At 41.7% G+C, this 22,935-nt stretch overlaps 1 protein-coding gene across 3 annotated transcripts in view; it reads right to left on the bottom strand.

Annotated features, from left to right (window-relative positions):
• Positions 1 to 22,935, bottom strand: part of b4galt2 (UDP-Gal:betaGlcNAc beta 1,4- galactosyltransferase, polypeptide 2) — a 397,537-nt gene that overhangs the window by 332,809 nt on the left and 41,793 nt on the right. For all 3 annotated transcript variants that reach the window (XM_078560978.1, XM_078560977.1, XM_078560979.1), the window contains one exon: positions 18,856 to 19,243. In XM_078560978.1, coding sequence (XP_078417104.1) covers positions 18,856 to 19,168 — 313 coding nt within the window. In that variant the 5' untranslated portion in view covers positions 19,169 to 19,243. The remainder of the gene's footprint in view (positions 1 to 18,855; positions 19,244 to 22,935) is intronic.

The following is a 22,935-nucleotide window of genomic DNA, read 5'->3' as shown; positions in this document are numbered from 1 at the left end:
AGAACTCAAAATACAAAATTCACAAAACCTGTCGAGGTTAGGGAGTAGAAAATATCCCCTGCTCTCTGTGCCCTCCTCTGTACCTCACAAGGTAATGGAGATGGTCAACACACTCCCAGAGAAGGCAATCAACAGCTTTAAAAGAGAACTGATTGATCGAACACCTGAGGCCACCAATCACTTCTACTGGTTTCCAGAATCAACTAGTTCTAGCTCATAGTCAACTTTCCATTCTTTCTAGCCCCTTGATACCACTACACAGCTTCCACCAGAGCCTCAGCTGATGTTCTGTCCTTCAAACTGCTCCTGGATCCAACCCCGCTCCACAACAAACTCTGAACCTGAACACTGACTTGTGGATAATCCAAGATGACTCTTTAACAACTTCATGCTTCAACCATTCATAAATAAGAGAGAAGATTTTAAATGCTATCAAGTCAAATTAACTTTTTCCTTTTAATCGAAGTAGGAAATGTACACAGGATACTTAAAATTTTGGGATATGGGAGTAGGAGAAGGTGAATGAAACACTAATGACTCTGTCTAAAGAGTATGAGAGGGTGATCATCTATAAAATAGTTAACAATTAGCAAAAGGATGTCTGCTTTCTGAAAAGCGGATTCCAACTGTATTGACTGAGAGCATCAGTGGTCATGTCAATGCTGATGGGTGTACCCCTAAAACTGCCTCAAGGAGATTATGAATTACACTCCAATGACATCTTGATTAAGAATTTTGATTCTATGAACTGTATTACATTCATGATGTCACTAATGTGGACATTACTGGTCAGAAAGTACTACACACAATGTCCATTCCTCTCTTTGACCTATAGTACAGCAAAAAGGAATAACAAAGATAAATACATCCCTTTCTAACATTTAAAATTACAGAGCAATTCAGTACAACAGACTGCAGCTTTAAATCACAGTCAACTCTTGATGAATGATATCAGCGATGGTCGCAGAATGGTTCTAAAGGAAAGTGATTATGCACTAACTCCCAAGGGGTTAAAGACCTTATTTTCAAGTCTGTCACTTTCTAGATTTCTTATCTATAATGTGTGTTCATTCATATCACTCAGATGGCTGGTGTTAATGGATTTTCCACTTATTCTTCAAACATGTTTTCTACTTCAATCTCAATGTGATAACGAGTGAGCTACATGTTACAGAACACTGTAGGAAATTAGGAAGAATTGTGTATTCTTGGCAAAAGAACCAAAGGGATTGTGTAATGCAGGCTTTTTATGTCTGATGTAACAGTGGAGAGCTGGACCTGCCTCATACTCTTTAAGTCCAGTTCAAGAATCCTGGGCCTGATTTTGTGTTCAGTGTCGAAGAAAGCCGCCCACAAAAATGTATCGAACTCTGTGCCGTGGATTTAGTCTTTCCTGTGGTTAATTCCATTCTGCCATCAGCTTCAGGGGATCTCTAATGCCAAGAAATGGTGTTGTCATCAAGCAGGCTAAGTCAATCACATTGAGTAATTCACACAGGCAGAAAACCAGGAAGTAACAAGCAACATTTATCATTTTACAGAAAGCAAAATCAAGATTGATACATATATATGGGATTAAGTCAGAAACTGAAATAAACAAACTTTAAATTGTTTTTTAAAAATGCGTGGAATTTTTTAAAATCATAGAATGGAGAAATTTGACATTCCACAAATACAGAATTAGCTTTTCAGATCCAGAGAGGTTGTTCATTAATAAGTACAATTTAGTACACCATTAAAAACCCAGTTACACCTCATTCAACAGGGTTTAACTTTTCCACAGACCAATCCAATTTTCCATTTTTTTTTTTACAGTGATAATGGAGCATAAAACTGGAAATTCATGTCAATTCAATGATTTCTAATTGACTTCCATCTGCAAGGCCTTTAACAAAACACTCTGAGGTGGAGTAGGGAATCACTGGCCACAACTTGTGAATTTCTGTGCTTAACTGTGCATGTACGGATGCAAGAAGTTGCTGTCATTTTTGCCCCCAGAACACTGACAGTTTTTCCACCATTACAGCCAGAAAATTCCTGCCAATATTTAATGGGCTCAAGGACATCATTAAGCCACCAATTTGTACATTTAAAGCAGACACTTCCTGGCTTAAACCTGCTCAGCTGGGTAAAACCATAACTGGTCTGAAGCTGGTGGGAGAAGAGTGGGCACATCACCTCGAACATTTTAGCTGCCAATCCACTCAATTTCCTTGAGGCAGGTAGAATTACAGTTCCCCGATGTTGCAGGATACTTGTGACTCTCATAAGAAATATAGGAGGAAACATTCAAATCAAAAGCTTATAAAAATTCTAAGGATATGACCTCTTCCACACCAATCTTTCCAAAGAAAGATCAGTAGCTTCTCATAAGAAATTCCATTTTAAAAGGGCCAGGTTTTAATGAGTCAAATGCCCTTTTCTTGTGCTGCAACTCATGTTCTGATCCGCAATTGCAATACAGTTTCAGCTCGCAAACACTTTGGGCAGAATTTTCCCGTCGGCGACTTGGGGGCGGGGCCCGCTCACCGACGGCAAAATGATGTGGGGTGACATCGGGAGGAACCCCGACGTCATCCCGGTCCATTTAAATATTGAGGAAGGCAGGCGGACAGCAAAATCAGCTGTCCGCCCGCCAACCTGTCAATGGCCAATTAAGGATAATTAAGGTAGTTAAATCCCCCCCCCCCCCCCCCAAATAAACCAGCTTATATTTCACCCCTCTCCTAACTTTACTCAGTTCTGCTGAAGGGTCATGAGGGCTCGAAACGTCAACACTTAAACTGAATGGTTTGGTTCCCTTTTAGGAATTGAAAGAGCTGGAATGGAAAGAGCTAGAATACCTTTCAATGCCCTGAACGTGGAACAAGAAGCTAAGGAAAACCAATGGAGTACAGAATCGAATATCTGGAGTAACTTATCACGGAAATGGCTACAGGTATCTGAGGCTAAGTCAGATCTGACAGCAGCAGAGTGAACTCAACCTACTCCATCATGGCTGCTGAGCTGGCAGACAGGGACTTAGCTGTAGTTACAAGGTCAACATAGCCTGAATTTTCTTCAAATCCCAGCCATATTAAAATTGAAGAGGTTAGAAGTTTTGAATATAAGCTTATCTAAATGGGCTTGACAAACTGTACTACGACCTTATCAAATAATTAAGACAAGGAAATCACTTTTATGTAACATGCTGCAATTTACTTAGTCATAAAAAAGTTGTCTTAAAATTCTCAATTTCGACATAACCCTTCCCCAGAGCTTCACAGGGATTACATATTTTGGCTCTATCAGCAAAGAGCCACTTAGGGATCAGCTGCAGGTGTATAGCAAGTGGCTCTCAGTAGATGATCATCATTTTATGACAAGGATGCTAGTTTGGAGGAGTGAGGAATTTTTAAATTCTGTAGTAGGTATGTTTAGCAAGTCAACTGCTGAAACCTTAAGTGGTGGGACAATACGTCAAAGACATCAGGTATCAGATTAGTTAAATATTAAATTTGGAGAGAAATCAAATGTCTTAGTCCGTAACATGGAATAGACAGCTAAAGCCAATGTTGGACAACCAAAGAAACACCAGGGCTAAAAGCGACTGAGGTATTCAAGATCCTTAAGGCCATTAACCAAACAATAAAGAAGGGCATAGAATAAAATTGAGAAGGGTAAAAGTAAATGAACGTTTCAGGTAGTCGGGGAGGGTATGCCAGAGTCTGAAAACAGATAAATAACCTGGCTAGGCTAGGGACATGCACGTCAAACCAAATTTATCAGGGAGAAGGGGGGTGGTTAGTGTAATATAAAGGATTAACAGATGGGATATGCTAATGTATGATATAAATGATGATCAGTCAGTTATGTGTTAGGCTTTCTCCCTCCCTGTACAGAGAGAGAGAAAAAGAAAGGGAGAGGTTGAAACACCATGCCTAGGAGCAACGTGCCTACTGTGTAACCTGTTTAGATGTAGTACTAATAAACAAGTGTTAAGCAGATACCAGAGCATGACTATAGACTGTCTAATAAGCAAGTCCCTCGCCCAGAGTCCACAGATAGAAGGACCATCTCAGAACACAGTGGCAGCAGCAGAGACATCGATGTAAAAGATACATTGGCATTATTGATGGAACCATAGAATACAGAAAACCTTGATGGCAGCTTGTAACAAATTGATGGATGGAGAAGGCACACTAGAGAGAGATAATGGTGACCATACCTGCTGAGCAGTCCCTGCCCCTACCACGGCTATCTGACTGCCTCGCGGGCCCACAGAGAGGCCAGCAGTGGGAGTTATGGAAACACCATTTTCTCCAGTGTTGAGCAGCATCAGACCTTCACTCTAAAGAGCAGAAGCATCAAATCAGTTCCTTTCTTTATGCTGTAGGTCCAATAGTAGACGATATTCTCGAGGCAGGGAATGAAGGAGTCCACTATGGACTTTGAGACTGTACTCAAAGCTTTTGACAACTATTTCAGCCTGAAGCGAAACTTAATAATGAATCGAGCACGTTTTAACCAGAAGTCGCAACAACCTGAGAAATCAATTGAATTATTCCTAACTGACCTGTATCACCTATCATCTTATGGATACAGGGTGCTGAAGGAAGAGCTAATCAGTGATCGCATAGTCATGGGCATCCAAGAGGAAGACTCTCTGACTTTCTGCAGACCAAAGATGATCTTACTTTTTGAATCAAGCGGTCCAGTATGCAAGGCAGGCGGAGCTTAGAGAATTTAACCGGGCCATAATTCAACGCAACTCCAAGGCTTCACATGTCTCTGTTGACTGGGTAGGCCCATGGGCAGAGGCCCCACCCACAAGAAAGCCTGCCAAACTTGGCGAAAAGGCAGGAAATGCCACACTGGCAGCCATTTTGAGATGCTTGCATTATAGCGTGAAAAACCAACATGGACGCCAGGACTGCCCAGTAAGAATGCTTCCAGTGTGGCAAAAATGGACATTTCAATCATTTCTGAGAGTCCAACAACTTTAGCCGAGGTAGAAAACAAGAAAATATTTACAAAACACACTCCAGTCAATAATTGGAAAATCAAGATAAAGACAAAATTACAGAGTTCCGAGAGGAAGTTGATAGTCTTACTCCAGACTATTGGTCAGTTACAGTGCAAATTCAAGGCTTTGATTCCACCTTTAAAATTCATACTGGAGCTGCTGTTAACACACTGGCAGATGATCTCGACTGGCTTCAGCCAATGACCCTTCATCCATCGGACATCAAATTACAAGGTCCAGGCAGCATAGACCTTCCAATTAAAAGCAGGATCATTGCTCCTCTTTGCAATCAATGTACATCCTTATTGAGTGGTGATGCCAGCATACTTCTCGGAATCCTAGAAAAAACAAACGATGCCCACTATTTGAATGACTCACTGCCTTTCATGCGACAGTCATCAAACTTTTATTTAGAACCAGTGGGAATTCAGCCTTCAGCAGCTGAGGAAGTTTATTCTCTCAACAGTAAGTTCCTTTCTTTCACAGAGACACCCTCCACTAGACCCCGGGCAGAGATTGAAGTTATGAATCTCTCAGTTCTTCATGAAGTTAGGCCAGAGGTGGTGGATACAGAAGGCACTGCAGCAGATGGTGACCATCTGCATGAAGATCTGCTGGACCTGAATTGGCTTTTCCTAGAAGAAAGTGACGAAGAAGAAGCCCTTGCAGCACTAAGTGATCTGTTGGAGGTTGAGGCCCTAGAGGATAATTTGTCTTTCCAGTTGATAGGTGCATCATATGAAGTCTCTGTTGTCTTTTTAGAGGAGTCAGCTGTATTTCTAGTGGCTGAGCAGCATTTAGATCTTTGTTCCACTGAACCTACCAGTGTATTGCCTAGCCTATCTCTTGTTGCCCATGAAGAGTTTTTCACAGAGAATGCCTTACATGAATCCATGTCAGATCCATAGAGGATTGATATGGCACAGCGGATGGTAAATGCTGAGCTGTTCAAATCCCAGAGGTAAAACTGAAACAACTGCCACAACTATTTTCAATTTGTATTTATTTCCAAGATGCGTGCCTTGAATTCAGTAGTAATAAGACCACCGAGTCTTATAGGTTTCTTACAAAACTAAATTAAACCTTCATTAATTTAAAAAAATGATTTTAAGCACATACATAGGTTTACAAATTACTACAATGATAACTCCTAGTTCCCCTAGCTAACCTAACTCCCAGTTACATCTCCGTTAAGGCAATAGTAAAACACATAGATTTTAAAAGACCCAGGCAAAGTAACATGATACCCTGAACAGTCAAATTCAAAGTGAGTTTTCTTCACTTCAGTTCATGTAGACAGCAACTTGAGGCTTAGGGGCTGGAGGCTTTTCACACTTGTTGGATCTTAGAATTCCTTCATCTTACACATAGCCTCATCTTCTTTATACAGGTTTCTCCCTTTTTAATGTAGATCCCATTGTCCCAATATGTCTTTTCAACTCTACTTTTCTAATCATAAAAATCTTTCATAGTACCAATTTAATCAGTAAACTTTGGGAAAAATAAACACACTGTTTGGCTTCTTCTGGCTAAGTGTAACATTTCACCACCTCTTTTGAAATTCAAATTACTCTGGTTTACCAAAAAATGTAAATTTTCCCTTTACACCTCACATTCTAAAACTTCAGCTATGTTTACCTATTTAACATTTCAAACCTAGCTTCTCTTCTGATACAAAGCCTACAGACCATCTGTCTTTAATTCAATTAAGTCCCACACACACACAGACATACACTATTCCTACCTTACAATAAATTCCAATAACATTATGAAAATTATTATTTTTTCCTGACAGGATCATACTGTCAAAGAGCTGGTACCTTCAAGTGGTGAAACTCAATTAACACCCAATATTCCACAAAGCGTGGTCAATGTTTGAATTGGACCCTAAAGAAAGGCAAAGGTGACAAAAACAGCAATTTTGTGCAGATACTTTGCAAGAAAAGTCTATTTAGGGATTATAAGTAATGTATAGTACATTTGGTTTTATACTTTGAATCTGACCAAAAGTACTGCAATAGTCCTTTCCAAGCCTGTACATTCCTGAGAGTATCAGAATGGTGGCACGTCAAAGGCAGACTTCTATCTATCCATGTGCCAGGAGTCAAATCGATGCAGCACACCAGAAATATGCCAAGCCCATCCCAGGCCAGCACTAGATCCTATGCCAGGGCCTTGCACTGGAAGCAGGCCGTAAACAGAAGTGGAGCTGCAAGTCTGGCTGCTGGCCTTGAACTGGAGGGCAGCAGCCAGAATATCCCAATGCCTGAAGACCCTGTGAGCTGAGAAAATGAATTGATGCTGTCGGCCTCTTCAGGTTGCTCCATCAGGGGATGGTCCTAGTGCAAGCCCCATTGTAAGCTCTTTGGAGGCATTGGGTGCATCGTTGATGAAAGTGGAAAAAATTGAGGTGACAGAGCTGGCAAGGACCCCAGCCCCACCTCATTTCCATAACAGCCCAGAGGCCTGTACCTAGTGAAGGTACAAGTCCTAGTCAGCCCATTTAGGAAGGCTTCATAAATCTCGACAGTGCTTGGAAACTCAGCATTTTCCCAGGTGTTGTGATGAGGAAGATCAATCCCTCATGCCCCCCATGCATCATTAACAAACAAGAGATTAATAACATGCATCAAAAATGATTGATTATGGAATTACTGAATTGTACAAGAAATTAATTCATAAGACAACATATGAGGAGAAAATAAAAAGGTAAAATGCATTTCTACATTGACTATGTAGCCTCGTTTTCCCAATAGATTTAGTTACTTACCCTTTGCTTGCACCTCAGTTGGATTTAGAATCTAAAGCGATCCTCCTGAAGGCTAGAAGAAAGCAATCACGCCTGAATGAAGACTCTCTCTTCTCTCAGTTTATATATTTCACCATTGTACTGGGGACAATTGAGATATGACAATACACCTGACTACTTTTCACAGAATCCTTTCAAGACCTTGAAACAAAATGATCACGCGTATGTACATACATGTGGATTTATCAGTACATCATATCACAGTAAACAATGAAATAGTAAAGTTCAAATTTTAAAAAGTAACAGTATAGGCTTTTTAAAATCAAATAAAATGAAAAATACATAAACCCTACTTTTAGGATCTTGACGCATTTTACAGTTCACAATTTGACTGGGGTAAAGAGAGGGAGCGATATTTCAGGAGGAAATTCCACAGCCTAGGCAGCTGAAGGCACAGGAATTATTTAACTATGCGATGTTCAAAAGGCCTGAATTGGAGGAGCACAGAGATGTCAGAGGGGTGTAGGGCCGGAGAAGAACTAGGGAAGGGGGAGGCAATGGAGGCGTTTTAAAACAAGGAGGATAATCTTAAAATTGAGTTATTGTTGGGCCTGGAGCCAATGCAGGTCAGTGAGCACAGGGATGGTGTCCGAACATGATTTAGAAAATGCCAGAAGAGTTCTAAATGAGCTCAAGTTTATCAAGGTTGTAAGAGAGGACTTGGCCAAGAGAGCATTGAAATGGACAAGTCTAGACGAAATGAAGGGATGAATGAGGGTTTCAACAGCAAACGAGCAGAAGCAGGACTAAGTCGGACAATTTTACAGAGGTTGTAGTCGGAGGTCTTAATGATGGCACAAATGTGAGGCCAGAAGCTCATCTCTGCATCTAATATGACACCAAGGTTGCAAATGGTCTGGTTCAGCCTCAGACAGTTGCCAGGGTGAGGGAAGGAGTGAGTAGCTCAGGGATGGAGTTTGGAATGAGGACTGAAGACTCCCAGTATTTAACTGGAGAAAGTTTCTGCTCATCCAATGCTGGAAGTCGGGCAAGCGGTCTCACAATTTAGTGACGGTGGAGGGGTTTGGGGAAGTGGTGATGAGATAGAGCTGAGTATCCTCAGCATACATGTAGAACCTAACTTTGTTTTCATACGTTAACACCAAGGAGCAATATGCAGATGAGAAATAACGGTGTGCCAAGTAAAGATCCATGTGGGACTCCAAAGGTAACAGTTCAGTAGTGGGAAGAGAAGTCATTTCAGGTGATTTGTTGTCTACAACTGGATAGATAAGAATGGAACCAGGCAAGTACAATCCCACCCAGCTGGACAACAGAGGAGAGGCACTGGAGGAGGATGGTGTGGTCAATCATGTCAAAGGCTGCAAAAAGGTCAAGATGAACGAGGAGAAATAGCTTGCCATGGTCACAGTCACAGAGGATGTCATTTGTGACTTTGATGAGAGCTGTTTCAGTACTGTGGCAAGGGTGGAAACCTGACTGGAGGGATTCAAACACAGAGTCCCAGGACAGATGAGCACATGGGTTTGGGAGGTGACAGTACATTCAAGAATTTTGGAGAGCAGAGGAAGATTGGAGATGGGGCTGTAGTTTGCGAGGACATAGGGGTCAAGGGTGGTTTTTTTTGAGGAGTCAGGTGATGATGGCAGAATTGGAAATGAGGGGACAGTACCTGAGGAGAAAATCTATGAGCAACATCAACTAACATGGGGACCAGGAAGCAAAGTTGGATGGTCAACAGTTTGGCAGGAATACAGTGGAGGGAGCAAGAGTTTGGTTACATGATCAAGATGGCCAAATGCATTCTATGGTTCCTGTGCTGCGGGAAGCAAATCCCCTCTATTTGTTTTTGTTGTGTGCTGCCTGTTCACTTGTTTGTGTAGCACCTTTACATTTTCTGTTGTGACTGCATGAGCGCAGTATTTAAAAGGGGACAACTGCTGAATGGCCTGTAACTTGCAGGTTGATGCGAGGTCACGTGCATCTGCAGCTTAGAGGAAACACTGATTGGAACCCTGTCGAATGCTACTTGTTGGAGCTAAGTTGTAGCGTTCAAATGATCTCTGAAATAATTTTCTAAAGAGGTCAAGAAAATTTACCTTCCTAGAAATTGTATCTGCATTTATTAATGTCACTGAGGAGTGGCTCCAATGGCCTTATCCAAGCAGTCCATGTCCAAATGCAACAAGAGCTTGTCAATACCCAGGCTTAGGATAGCAAGTGGCAAGCAACATTTGCGCCACACAAGTGCCAGGCTATGACCATCTTCAACAAGAGCGAATCTAATCATCACCCCTTGACATTCAATGGCATTACCATCACTGAATTCTCCATTACCAACATCCTGGGGGTTACCATTGACGAGAAACTGAACTGGATTAGCCATATAAATACTGTGGCTGCATGAGCAGGTCAGTGGCTAGGAATCCTGCAGTGAGTAACTCACCTCCTGACTCTCCAAAGCCTGTCCACCATCCACAAGGCACAAGTCAGGGATGTGATGGAATACTCTCCACTTGCCTGGATGAGTGCAGCTCCAACAACACTCAAGAAGCTCACCACCATCCAGGACAAAACACCACTTGATTGGCACTCCATCTACAAACATTCACTCCCTCCACCACCAACGCACAGTAGCAGCAGTGTGTACCATCTAAAAGATGCACTGCAGGAATTCACCAAGGCTCCTTAGACAGCACCTTCCAAACCCACGACCACTACCATCTAGAAGGACAAGGGCAGCAAATAGATGGGAACACCACCACCTGGAAGTTCCCCTCCAAGCCACACACCATCCTGACTTGGAAATATATCACCGTTTCTTCACTGTCGCTGGATCAAAGTCCCCCCTAACAACACTGTGGGTGTACCTACACTACGTGTGCTGCACTGCTTCAAGAAGGCAGCTCACCACCACCTTCTCAAGGGCAATTAGGGACGGGTAATAAATGCTGGCCTCGCCAGCAATGCCCATATCCCATAATAGATTTTTTTTAAAATCCTGATTCATATTAAATGTTCTTGTTCAACATGCCTGTTTGCATTCATCTCCAGATTACCAGCCAGATTACCAACAAAATATAAAACTGTTTCTCACACCTCCCCAGCTTAGTCTTTTTTTCCCCAATAGGCAAACATAAGCTCATTTCTCTCTCTTTACAGCTCAGTGGCCTAAAGCTTAAGCCCATTTACCATTTGTTTCCTTGAAATCTCTTTAATCTCTTCAGGCAGTTACCACAAAATCATAAGACTAGCAATAGGCAAATCTCATCACCGTATCATCCACAGGAAGCTATTTGCTCTGACATAATTAGCTTAGCAACCAGGAATATCCAATTTGGGAGTTCCCTTGCTCATCAGCTAATTTCATCCTGTCATGAGGTCGTTGCTCCACAATAAACTTTGCTGTGGAACAATGTGGCACATTTCAGCCACGGACAGCTGAATCTCAGAAGTGCCTGGAGTGTTATTGAGAAATCACGTGGCTGGAACAATGCTGCGGAAAGGCTCCATGCAAATTACATTTCAATGAGAAATCTGACTTTAAATGCAGCTGCCAGCCATAAATATTAATACAGCCAGTTAGGTTCTAAAAATAAATACACTGTCAGGACAAATAAATCATATCCAAGGCAGACACACAAGTCTGGATATTCTGCCATGGCGCAGCTGTCACCAGAAGTGTGGCTGGCAGGACTTCCACTCGCTCAATGACACTCGCACCCAGTGTATTGGATTCTCCAGGGTCAACTTAACATGAATAGTGTGTTTGAGCTCCAGCCCCTGCAAATGCGTTGGAATGGGAGTGGGAAAGAGCAGCTAGGAGAGGTCACCTCGCCAAACTTTTGTTCGTCATGCAGCTAAGATTGTTAAATGTTGGGGAGGTTTGTTGCGGAGCACAGGGCTTCCCAGCTTATGGATGCTGAGGTTTAAGTTTTAGGAGATTCTGAGCTTTAAGCTCAGGCTCTGGAGCTGACAGAAAAGGAGGCTCCCAAGGGCAGATGTAGCAGATAAGAAAAAAGGTGTCCAGGACAGTCAGTGCCAATTCAACAATTTTGCACGTGGTGACTCAATGCCACTAATATTTTAATTACCTCACCATGTCAGGGAAGGCAAGAGGAGCCAGCCACACCTTCCAGGAATAGACCAGGCAAGAATGATCCATTGTTCTCATGATAAATATACAAAGTGCATCTGCCAGTTACAAACACTTCCTTGTTGCCATGTTGAAGTGTTTCCAGAGTGTACCATTCCTACATTATGATAACATTTGATATTTTGCTTTAAAGTATTCTTTCACGCTTTCACTGTATTCTTTCACTGTGGGTTGTTTCCACTTGACAGCACACCTAATGGTCCACATTTTCCTTTCCCCTCCCCACCACACGTTATCAAGGAGAAAAGAGCACATTGGAGAAACTGGATAGAATTTTCTAGAGCTTGCCATTTAATTTTTTTTTAATTAAAACATTAGTTAGGACAAGAATATTAGAAGAAGTTTTCAACAATACTAGGTCAAAATTGTTTATAAAAAAAGGAAATTACATCTTTTTTTATTCTTTCACAGGATGTAGGCATCGCTGGCTAGGTCAGCATTTATTGCCCATCCCTAATTACGCTCGAGAAGGTGCTGACGAACCGCTTTCTTGAACCACTGCACTCCATGTGGTGTAGGGACACCCGCAGCGCTGTTAGGAATCATGTTCCAGGATTTTGATTCAGTGACAGCAAAAGAGCATGATATAGTTCCAAGTCAGGATGGTGTGTGGCTTGGAGGAGAACTTAGTGGTGGCATTTTCATGCATCTGCTGCCCTTGTCCTTCTAGGTAGAAAGATAGGTAGAAAGGTAAATTGAGAAGAGGACATAGGAGACTACAAGGGGATATAGATAGGTTAAGTGAGTGGCACATGATCTGGCAAATGAAGTATAATGTGGGCAAATGTGATATGGTCCATTTTGGCACGAAGAATAAAAAAGAAACTTATGGTGAAAAAAGAAACCTAAATGGTGAGAGATTGCAGAGCTCTGAGATTCAAAGGGAGGGATCTGAGTGGCCTAATGCATGGATCACAAAAGGCTAGTATGCAGGTGCAACAAGTAATTAGGAAAGCTAATAGAGTGTTATCATTTATTGTGAGGGGAATTAAGTCCAAAGTAGAGAGGTTATGCTTCAGTTACACAGGGCACTGGTGAGACCGCATCTGGAGTATTGTGTACAGTATTGGTCTCCTTATTTAATGAGAGATGTAAATGCACTAGAAGCAGTTCAGAGAAAGATTACTAGACTGATGCCAGAATGGGCAGGTTGTCTTATGAGGAAACGTTGGACAGGTTAAGCTTGTATCCACTGGAATTTAGAAGAGTAAGAGGCGACTTGATTGAAACCATTAAGATCCTGAGGAGTCTTGAAGGGGTGGATGTGGAGAGGATGTTTCCTTTTGTAGGAGAATCTAGAACCAGGGATCACAGTTTAAAACTAATTTAAGACAGAGAGGAGGAGAATTTTTTTCTCTCAGAGGGTCATGAGTCTTTGGAACTCTCTTCCTCAAAAGGCAGTGGAAGCAGAGTCCTTGAATATTTTTAAGGCAGCACTAGATAGATTCTTGATTAAAGGGGGATGAAAGGTTACAGGGGTCAGCAGGAATGTGGCGTTGAGGTCACAATCAGATCAGCCATGTTCTTATTGAATGGTAGTACCGGCTCGAGGAGCCAAGTGGCCTATTCCTGCTCCTAATTTGTATGTTCATGTGTAGGTAGTAGAGGTCGTGGGTTTGGAAGATGCTGTCAAAAGAGACTTGGTGAGTTGCTGCTGTGATTCTTGTATGGTACAAGCTGCTCCCACTATGCAGTGGTGGTTGAGGGAGTGAATGTTTAAGGTGGTAGATGGGGTGTAGATCAAGCGGGCTGCTTTGTCCTAGATGCTGTCGAGCTTCTTGAGTGTTTTTGGAGCTGCTCTCATCCAGGCAAGTGGAGAGTATTCCAAATGGAACCACATCCTGATTTGTGTCTTGTAGATGGTAGACAGGCTTTGGGGAGTCAGGAGGTGAGTTACTCTCTGCAGAATTACCATCCTCTGACCTGCTCTAGGAGTCACAGTATTTATATGGCTAGTCCAGTTCAATTTCTTGTCAATGGTAAGCCCAGGATCTTGACAGTGGGGGATTTAGCGATGTAATGCCATTGAACGTCAAGGGGAGAGCATCAGATTCTCTGTCATTGCCTGGCACTTGTGTGGCACAGATGTTACTTGTCAGCTCAAGAAAACGGGATAAATGCAATTAAAGCAGCTTGAAGTCTACTACACTTAAAAGGTTGGGGCCATGTTGCTTTAAGAGGTTAACAGCTAGAAAGGTGAGATCATAAAACAACAGGTGGGCTTACTTAGCTGGTGAACTGGAAATATGATGTCTACATTGTTTGCAAAAAAGTGCAGTCCAGGGAGATGTTATTGTTTTGGGAATTAGACCTAAATTAGTATAAAAGGCATTCAGTGAATTCTGAAAGGTTATAACACCCATTTACATCATCAGAGCAAAAGAAGAAATTGTAAATGAGCAATAATTAGCTTTAAGGTCAATTTAAGGATAGCCCAGAGTAGGCTACTGCGTCATGGAGATGCGAGGAGCTCAGGAAGGTTCTCTGGTTTCAACTTATATGGGTGGTTGCTGGGAGAGGTTTTAAGTTGCAGTTTGGACCTCATGTGCTTTTCAGCTCAAAAGAAGCTAGCGAAAATAAATGACAGTTAGACCTGCACTTTAAGCAGAGTAAAACACTAACTTCATCATTGACTGCATGGAAAGTGGGTGAGGCTTAATCTCAGTTTGAATTTTGTGAGGAACAGAAGCTTGAAGATTGCCTATTTTGAAGCTAATGGGATAATTTACAGTGGGCCTCAGTGTCTTAGTGCAAAAGAAATTAACCTGTAGGTTAGCTTGGAAGTATTGGAAAAGTAACTGGTAGAAGGGACTGAGGCCTCCACAGTCAAGAGAGGGTAAATGAAAGTTTTACCACTAAGAATAGCTGGATCTGAGGAAAAATCTCCAGAGGACTGTGGCATAATGATAGTGGTCTGTACAGAAGTAAATAACTTATAAGATTGATGTGTCTTATCAGAGAATTCCTGGGGACAGTAAGAAGTACTGAGTGCGTAATATATATAGTTATAAACTATGGTGTCAACTTATTCATATTTGCTTTGTTTCATTTGTTCTATATACAATAACATTTTGTGTTTGTTTAAAAAAATGTGCAATTTTGTGGCATAGTTCCATTGGCTAAAACAAGGTATGTGGATTTATTTTTAAATCTTAACAGTCCCTAGCCAGATCATAACGTCATTTTAAAGCATCAGCCTGCATAGCAACCCATCCACTTACCAGTTTCTGCAATTATTTTATCAGGGATTAATTTCTTCCTTTCATCTTCAGGCCAGTAATCTCCATACTCCTCACTTGACAATGGCTTCTCTCTTTCCACTTTTAAGTGGATTAAAGCTTGTTCTTTGACCTCCGTCAAACTTTGAATGCACTCATGAAAGCCAGATGCTGCCACATCTTGCTCAATTAGGATCAACAGTTCAAATGTACTCTTTGAATTCATATGAAGATATTAGCAAATCTGTTAGTTTGGGAGATGGTGGCGTAATGGCATTGTCACTGACTAGTTTTTCAGAGACCCACTGCTCTGGGGACCTGGGTTCAAATCCCACCCTAGCAGATGGCGAAATTTCAATTCAATAAATATCTGGAATTAAAAGTCTGATGATGACCATGCAAGCTTTGCTGATTGTTCACTAATGTCCTTTAGGGAAGGAAATCTGCTGTCCTTACCTGGTCTAGCTTACATGTGTCTCCAGACCCACAGCAACGAGGTTGACTCTTAAATGCCCTCTGAACAAGGGCAATTAGGGATGGGCAATAAATGATGGCCTAGCCAACGATGCCCACATCCCATGAGCGAATATTTTTTTAAAAAGCTGTGACAAAGGGAACAGATATTGGAACAATAAATCACAGTGTTGTCAGACGATCAGCACTATTATTTTGGTAAAAGGGGCAAAGACATGAAGACTGGTGTTAATCGAGCAAAATCACGAACACCATGGATTCTATTGGGGGCAGAGGTATGACAGCAAACCTCACTATTTTCTGCAAGGTTAATAGTGGAATGGCATGAAAGTCCCAGGAAAATATAGAGTGGCATAATGAATAGCGCAAGTCACTTGTTCCAGAATTTCATCTTTCCTGTGTGCCATTCAATGGTCAGTGCACCAGAGATGTGCCACTACACCAGAAAATCTGGACTACTATGGGTTTACTGCATGTTAGAGGAAAGGATCGCTCATTTTGTGCGTTGTATCCCTCTGCCAAAGTAAAAACAGCACATAACACACAGGATGGATTGGTGTAAAAAATAAATTTTACTTTTAAAAAAATGGTTGAATCAGGATAAGCCAAGAATGTTAAAATAGGTTTTCAACAACCGGGTTTATCAAAAAAAAGCAAGAAAAAGTGCATCCAGTCTACAGCATAAGTAATGCAAAGGAGCTTTGGAATCACCCCAGTTTCAAATTCTGAGGAGCTACAATGATGTTGCAAACAGCTTCACCTAGATATCAAGAGAAAGCCATTGTGGTCAAAGTCTTCAGGTGGGCAGAATCCAGAAAGGTCTACTTCAAAAGCTCTGCTAATGCCGTGCAGGAAATTTGCACCACAGCCATTTTAAAATACCATTTTTATATTTGGAACCTTAGTTCCTCCTTTTTAAAAGGAGAACAACTGGCCTGTAATGGAGGAAGGGGATCAGAATGTCAGCTCTGCATCAGCACATTGCTGATTCATGCTCCTCGGTTCATAACCAAGATAAGCATGACATCCTAGACACATTATCATAATGACACCACCTTTTGCAAAGCAAGTACTTCCTCAGACAGCACGTCGTTGATGTTCACTCATACTGCCTGTCTGCACATTATATTCAATAGTCTACACAATCTCCACATGCAGAATCATAGAATTGTTCACATTATCGCCATGACCACTTATGAACAAATGTGGTTCTCCTGATTCCAATGGCAGTGACAACACCAACAACACACATTTATATCAAAAACAAAAACAGAATTACCTGGAAAAACTCAGCAGGTCTGGCAGCATCGGCGGAGAAGAAAAGAGTTGACGTTTCAAGTCCTCATGACCCTTCAACAGAACTAAGTAAAAATAGGAGAGGGGTGAAATATAAGCTGGTTTAAGGTGGGGGTGGGGTGAGGGGAGAGAAGTTGGGGGGGAGGTGGTTGTAGGGACAAGCAAGCAGTGATAGGAGCAGATAATCAAAAGATGTCACAGATAAAGGAACACAGATGAAGGTGGTGATATTATCTAAGAGAATGTGCTAATTAAGAATGGATGGCCGGATACTCAAGGTACAGCTCTAGTGGGGGTGGGGTGGAAAGACTGACAGGGCATTACAGATATATATTTAAAAATAATGGAAATAGGTGGGAAAAGAAAAATCTATATAAATTATTGCAAAAAACAAAAGGGAGGGGGAAGAAATGGAAAGGGGGTGGGAATGGGGGAGGGAGTTCAAGATCTAAAGTTGTTGAATTCAAAATTCAGTCCGGAAGGCTGTAAAGTGCCTAGTCGGAAGATGAGGTGCTGTTCCTCCAGTTTGCGTTGGGCTTCACTGGAACAATGCAGCAAGCCAAGGACAGACATGTGGGCAAGAGAGCAGGGTAGAGTGTTAAAATGGCAAGCGACAGGGAGGTTTGGGTCTTTCTTGCGGACAGACTGCAGGTGTTCTGCAAAGCGGTCGCCCAGTTTGCGTTTGGTCTCTCCAATGTAGAGGAGACACACATTTATATAGTGCCTCTAACATAATGAAACATCCCAAGGTGCTTCACAGGAGCATTATATAACAAAGTAAGACACCGAGACACATAAGGAGATATATTAGGTCAGATGGCTAAGAGCTTGGTCAAAGAGGTAGGTTTTAAGATGTGTCTTAAAGAAGGGAAATGAGTTACAAAGGCAGGCAGGTTTAGGGAGGGAATTTTAGAGCTTGGGGGCAAGGCAACAAAGACACAGTCACCAATGATAGAGCGATTAAAATTGGGGATGCATGAGAGGCCAGAATGTGAGGGGTGCAGATATCTCGGAGGGTAGAATGCGGGTGACCAGCCAGGAGTGCATTTGAATAGTCAAGTCTGGATGTAAGGAAGGCATGAATGAGGGTTTCAGCAGCAGATGAGCTGAGACAGGGACAAAGTTGGGCAACGTTACAGAGGTGGAAATAGACAATCTTAATTGATGGCATAAATATGAAGTCGGAAGCTCACCTGGGGGTCAGATGTGACACCAAGGTTGCAAACAGACTGGGTTAATCTCACATTGTTGCAAGAGAAGATAGATGGAATTAGTAAATTGGGAGTGGAAACTGAAAAAAATGACTTGTTTCAGTGATGATTTTTTTTTAAATGGTAGATTTCAATATAACTTTGTCAAATTAACAGTAGGCATCTCTACAGCAAAGATATCTCTATGGTACAATATATTTGAAAGTCACTCTGGTTGCTAGTATTTAACATTTAGTGATCATGTCTCCTAAGCGGTAGCCCTGTGACTGTAAATTTTGATGTCTGGTTGAAACACCTTTTGAATCATTTCTGCTCTTTAGCTAGCATATCACATATTCAGCCCTCCATTTTTTTTTAAATTTGATCAATTTCTGTTAGAATTGTTGAATTACATCTTGGACTTATTCATTCCTTCTAGCAGCTTAACTGGAATGATGGATGTATCCTCCTAACAAGCTCATAAAACAAGGAAGGAACGGAAAGCTATAGTCTGTTCAGCTCTGTCTCTGTACAAAAGGTTACCCCATGAAAGCTATCAGTTTGAACCAATAATGTAATGAAGAGGAAACAACATATTGTTGATGCAGAATCTCAACAGTAGCAACACAGGAGACTATACTAATTCAGAAGTACAGCACCTTTAAAACTTTAATCACGATGCATTTTAACAGATCAATTCATAACAAGCTCTTTTTTTTTTTAAAAAGTTGAATTCAGCAGCCTACCTAACCCCTGTGGGACATCAGGGCACATCGGTAAAGGCTTCTTAGTGACTGTAAGGTTATTTTCCAACTTCCTGCTTGACACAAAGTGATCTTCGCCCACCAGGAAAGTCAGTGAGGTCCCATTGGGCTTTGAGATGTTAAAGTACTGATGCATCTTAGAGTAATTCCTAGTGTTAAAGCGGCTGAATATGTCGAACCTTTGGGTGTAGACGTCCAAGTAGAAGATCATCATTATAAGAAAGTGCACTAGACACAACAAGAGCACTGCTTTGCATATTCTTTCCAAAGTCTTCCCTAACATCAGTCTGGACATTTTCTGTACACAGCAAGTCAATGGAGCAGCACATTAGCTTATCTTCCAGAGCTTCTGTCACGTTCCAAGTACTACCTGTGAAATGAAAAGATTGCACTCATTAAACCGTTCAAGTATTTCGACAGGAGCAAAGTGGGTGGGCGGGGCAGGAAGGAGAGAGGCTATCACCATCAGAACTACTTTAAAGTTCTGAAGACTGAAAAAAGAAGTTGAAAGCTAATCAAATTGTATCTTTTGGGGGAGAGGGAAACATATTTTTCTTCAACATGTAACGACTACAAAGGTCAGCATAGAACAGGGCCTGTAATGCCCATTCACTTAAGCTCCCAAAATCTACATCACCCTACTCACTCAAGAAAAAAAGTACCCACCATGGTGAGTTCCCTGCCCTCATGCATTCAACATAGGTGAGAGTGGAAAAAGAAGATTCTGAATGATGGAAATTAGAACGCAAAACTGGCTTTGTATTTAGCACAGCAGGGCTGCTGCATCAAAGGCATGGGATATGCTGTAATTTGAAACCATAAATTAATGTAGCAGCCTTTTTAATTTAAACTAAAATCCAAAACAGGTTACTCAATTCTGTTAGTGGAACAGAATGAGTTCAACCTTTTCACGTTACAATCATCCATTTCACTTATTCCATGGGCGGAATTTTATGCCGGTCGGATTTTACGGTCCCGCCAAAGTCAATGGACATTTGAATGGCTCACTGCATTTTACGGCCCCACCCCCACTGCAGCAGGGCCCTAAATTCTACGCCATGTCTCCACCTTCTGAAAATAATTACATCATGAAACTTGGGAGTTCACATCTAGTTTAAGGAGAGAGAAAAAAAGGAAACAGAGAAAACGAATAAGCTTGCATGCATATACATTCAGTAACACCACAATTCCTAACCAGCATGGAGATGACTGGGTGATTTCCTCTGTCAGTCACGCCTGGAGAAAGCACATCTCTAAGTGACTGGGACTGATTTTATGCAGGTAATTCGGATTAGGTAACTATCCTCCATTCACTGCATTTTGCCAGTGAAATCACTCTGCTTTTATCAGAAGAAGTTGTTGAGTTCTATTTGCTGCAGTTCAAATCATTTCTAAAATCACTGCTTGCTGAGTAAATAGACTTTGTTTTTTGTCGGACCTGCCATAGATCAGTGCATTCATAGATTGTTGATACAACTGTCAACCAATCAAGACATTGCAAAGCCCTTTATGGCTAACTGTTTTTGAAGTGCATTTTGTAGGCAAACATGGCACCCAATTTACACACAGCAAAAGTATCTACAAATGACCACTTAATCTTTTATTTTGTGGCATCCATTGAGCAAGGAACCTTGGCCAAAACAACTCCTTTTTCTTCAAATAGTTCCATGGAATCCTGACATCCATCTAAACTCAGGTTTCTGTCTCAGCCAACGGTTTAACAAAACAACAACTGGAAGCACAATAAAGCTCACTTAGTGCTTACCAGGCAGACGTACATTTATGTTTCAATCTTAGGAAGCAATGGATTCTTTAAATGTCAGCCATAGCTCAGTGCTAAGTCAGAAGAACATGGATTCAAGCCCCACTCCACTTGAGCACATAATCCACAGTGCTTTACTGAGGGGCAGCGGCATTGTCAGAGGTGCCACCTTTCAGATGAGACATTAAACTGAGGTACTAACAGCCCTTTCAGTCGCATTGAAAGATTCCATGGAACAGTAAGTGCAATTTTTTTACAACATGAGAAACAAAAACAAGCTGCAATTTTCCAATGAAATGGTTACTGACATTGCACACACGAGAATTACATGAGAACAAGCTGCATTTGTGAATGAACAGTTGATATTTACTTACCTATCCATCTCAGAAGCTATGTAAATTGTGCTCATATCCTGTATAATTGACTTGGCATTGCTGGAGAAACTACTTTTACAGAATATAATGGATTTCTTCCAATGCGACTATTCCTCGTATATTGTGGCACGAGCATGTAAGGACTATCTACCTGGTACCATGATTACCCAAGTGCTTCCCAGCTAATGAACAATGGTTATACAGTAATGTTTAAATATATTACAGACTTCACCCCAATCATTTGGCCTTCTAAAGAATGAGTTCTCTCACATGCCCAAATAATCAAGAAAAGTTCCACAGGGTTATCTATTTCACAGTCACCAAACAGCATTGCAACCATCATGCCGATACAGTAATATAACTTACATTTTGATCCCCAATTTAATATTTGTAATAAAAACATCAATACAGCATTAATTGCTTTCTACAGAAGGTCTGTTCGATATAAGAACTATTCCAGAGAAACAGGCTTTTATCTTTAGCTTGGTAGTTCAGGGGTCATCCTAAACTCAGTAGCAGCTCTTGCCTCTCTGACTCAGCATGTGTGTTCGATCCCCATTCCAAGACTGAGCACATAATCCAGGCCAACCCTTCAGTGGAGTGCTGGGAAAGAGCTGTCAGAGGTGCTGTCTTTTGGGTGATGATAAGCCAAAGGCCCTGGCTGCCATCTCAGGTGGGTGTTCAAGAGTGAATGACACAATTCGAAATGAAACAGGGAAGTTCTCTCACTGGGCATCTCTCAATCAATCCATCAAAAACATATTATCTAGTGAATTATCTCATTGATGTTTATGGGACCTTGCTGCGTGCAAATTGGCAGCTTGCACTGCTTAAAAAAAAGTGACTAGACTTCCGCTTCAAAACATCTTGGGGTCATGAATGTTGCTACATAAATAAAAATATTCTTTCTGCCAACTACAATCCAATGTAAATAAGCCCACAGTATTTTGAGGACTTGGATTACATCTATCCTCAAGTCATTTTCTTCTATATAAGCACTGACAATGGGCAGTCTCTGATCTGAAGCACAATTGCTAAGTAGCTGCAAATCTGGTCTATGCTTTTAGGACTGTGGCCTGAATTTCCTGTCTCTGCAAACCTGACTTGGGAGAAAGTTCCGCAAATGGTCTAATTTTCATTCCGGGGCAATAGCAGAAGATGGGTCCGCCATCCCTGCCTCTAGAAAGAGTTTGGAGGCAGCCTCAGGGGCTGCTGGGTCCAAAGGAGGGCTGTGCGAAAGGCCCATCTCGGTGATCTGATACTTCATCCCAGCAGCAAAAAGAAACAAAAACAACCTTCCAACCCTCACCTCTCATACCCCCTCACCCCCCACACACTCCTCATGCCCCAACTGTAAGAAATTGGGGTCTTTAATAAGCGGACATTTTCTGCATTTTATGGGATTAGCTAAGCAACATTGATTCCCCCTGTGGAAAGAGAATTTTTAAACACTTTGACTTCTAAACAGTCCCTGAAAACAGCAAGATCACTTGGTTCAAGCTGCCATGTTGATGTTCCTACTTTGGTAGGATGGCGTCTTCCGTGCCCCCTTATCTACGTAAGTGTTTAGAAAGGATCGGGATATGACCCTCATTATGATGTAAACTATAACGACCTAAAGCTGGATGACGAACAGGGGAGGTGGTAACCACCCTGACATTTGGAGTACCTGTTCTGTATCCACTGGTCAGAATAGTTAGATAGATGGGTAAGCCCCAAAAAAGGGTATATATATATTGGCGTTACACTGGTGGTAGAGGGCTGAGGTGCTGGTGAGGCAGCAGTGCTCGTTGGGCAGCTTCCTTATTTAGATGGAAGATGGACCAGTGGAGGAGGGGGAAGACCGAGGGAAAAATTTCCTAACACTTCAACTAGAGAGCAGAATGCTGTTATCACAAGCTGCTGAGATCAACACACTCTGCCAGC

Source organism: Cetorhinus maximus, chromosome 17 (assembly GCF_964194155.1).
Source record: "Cetorhinus maximus chromosome 17, sCetMax3.hap1.1, whole genome shotgun sequence".
In the NCBI taxonomy this organism is placed as follows: Eukaryota; Metazoa; Chordata; class Chondrichthyes; order Lamniformes; family Cetorhinidae; genus Cetorhinus; species Cetorhinus maximus.
This window is presented reverse-complemented; position numbering and strand designations above follow the sequence as displayed.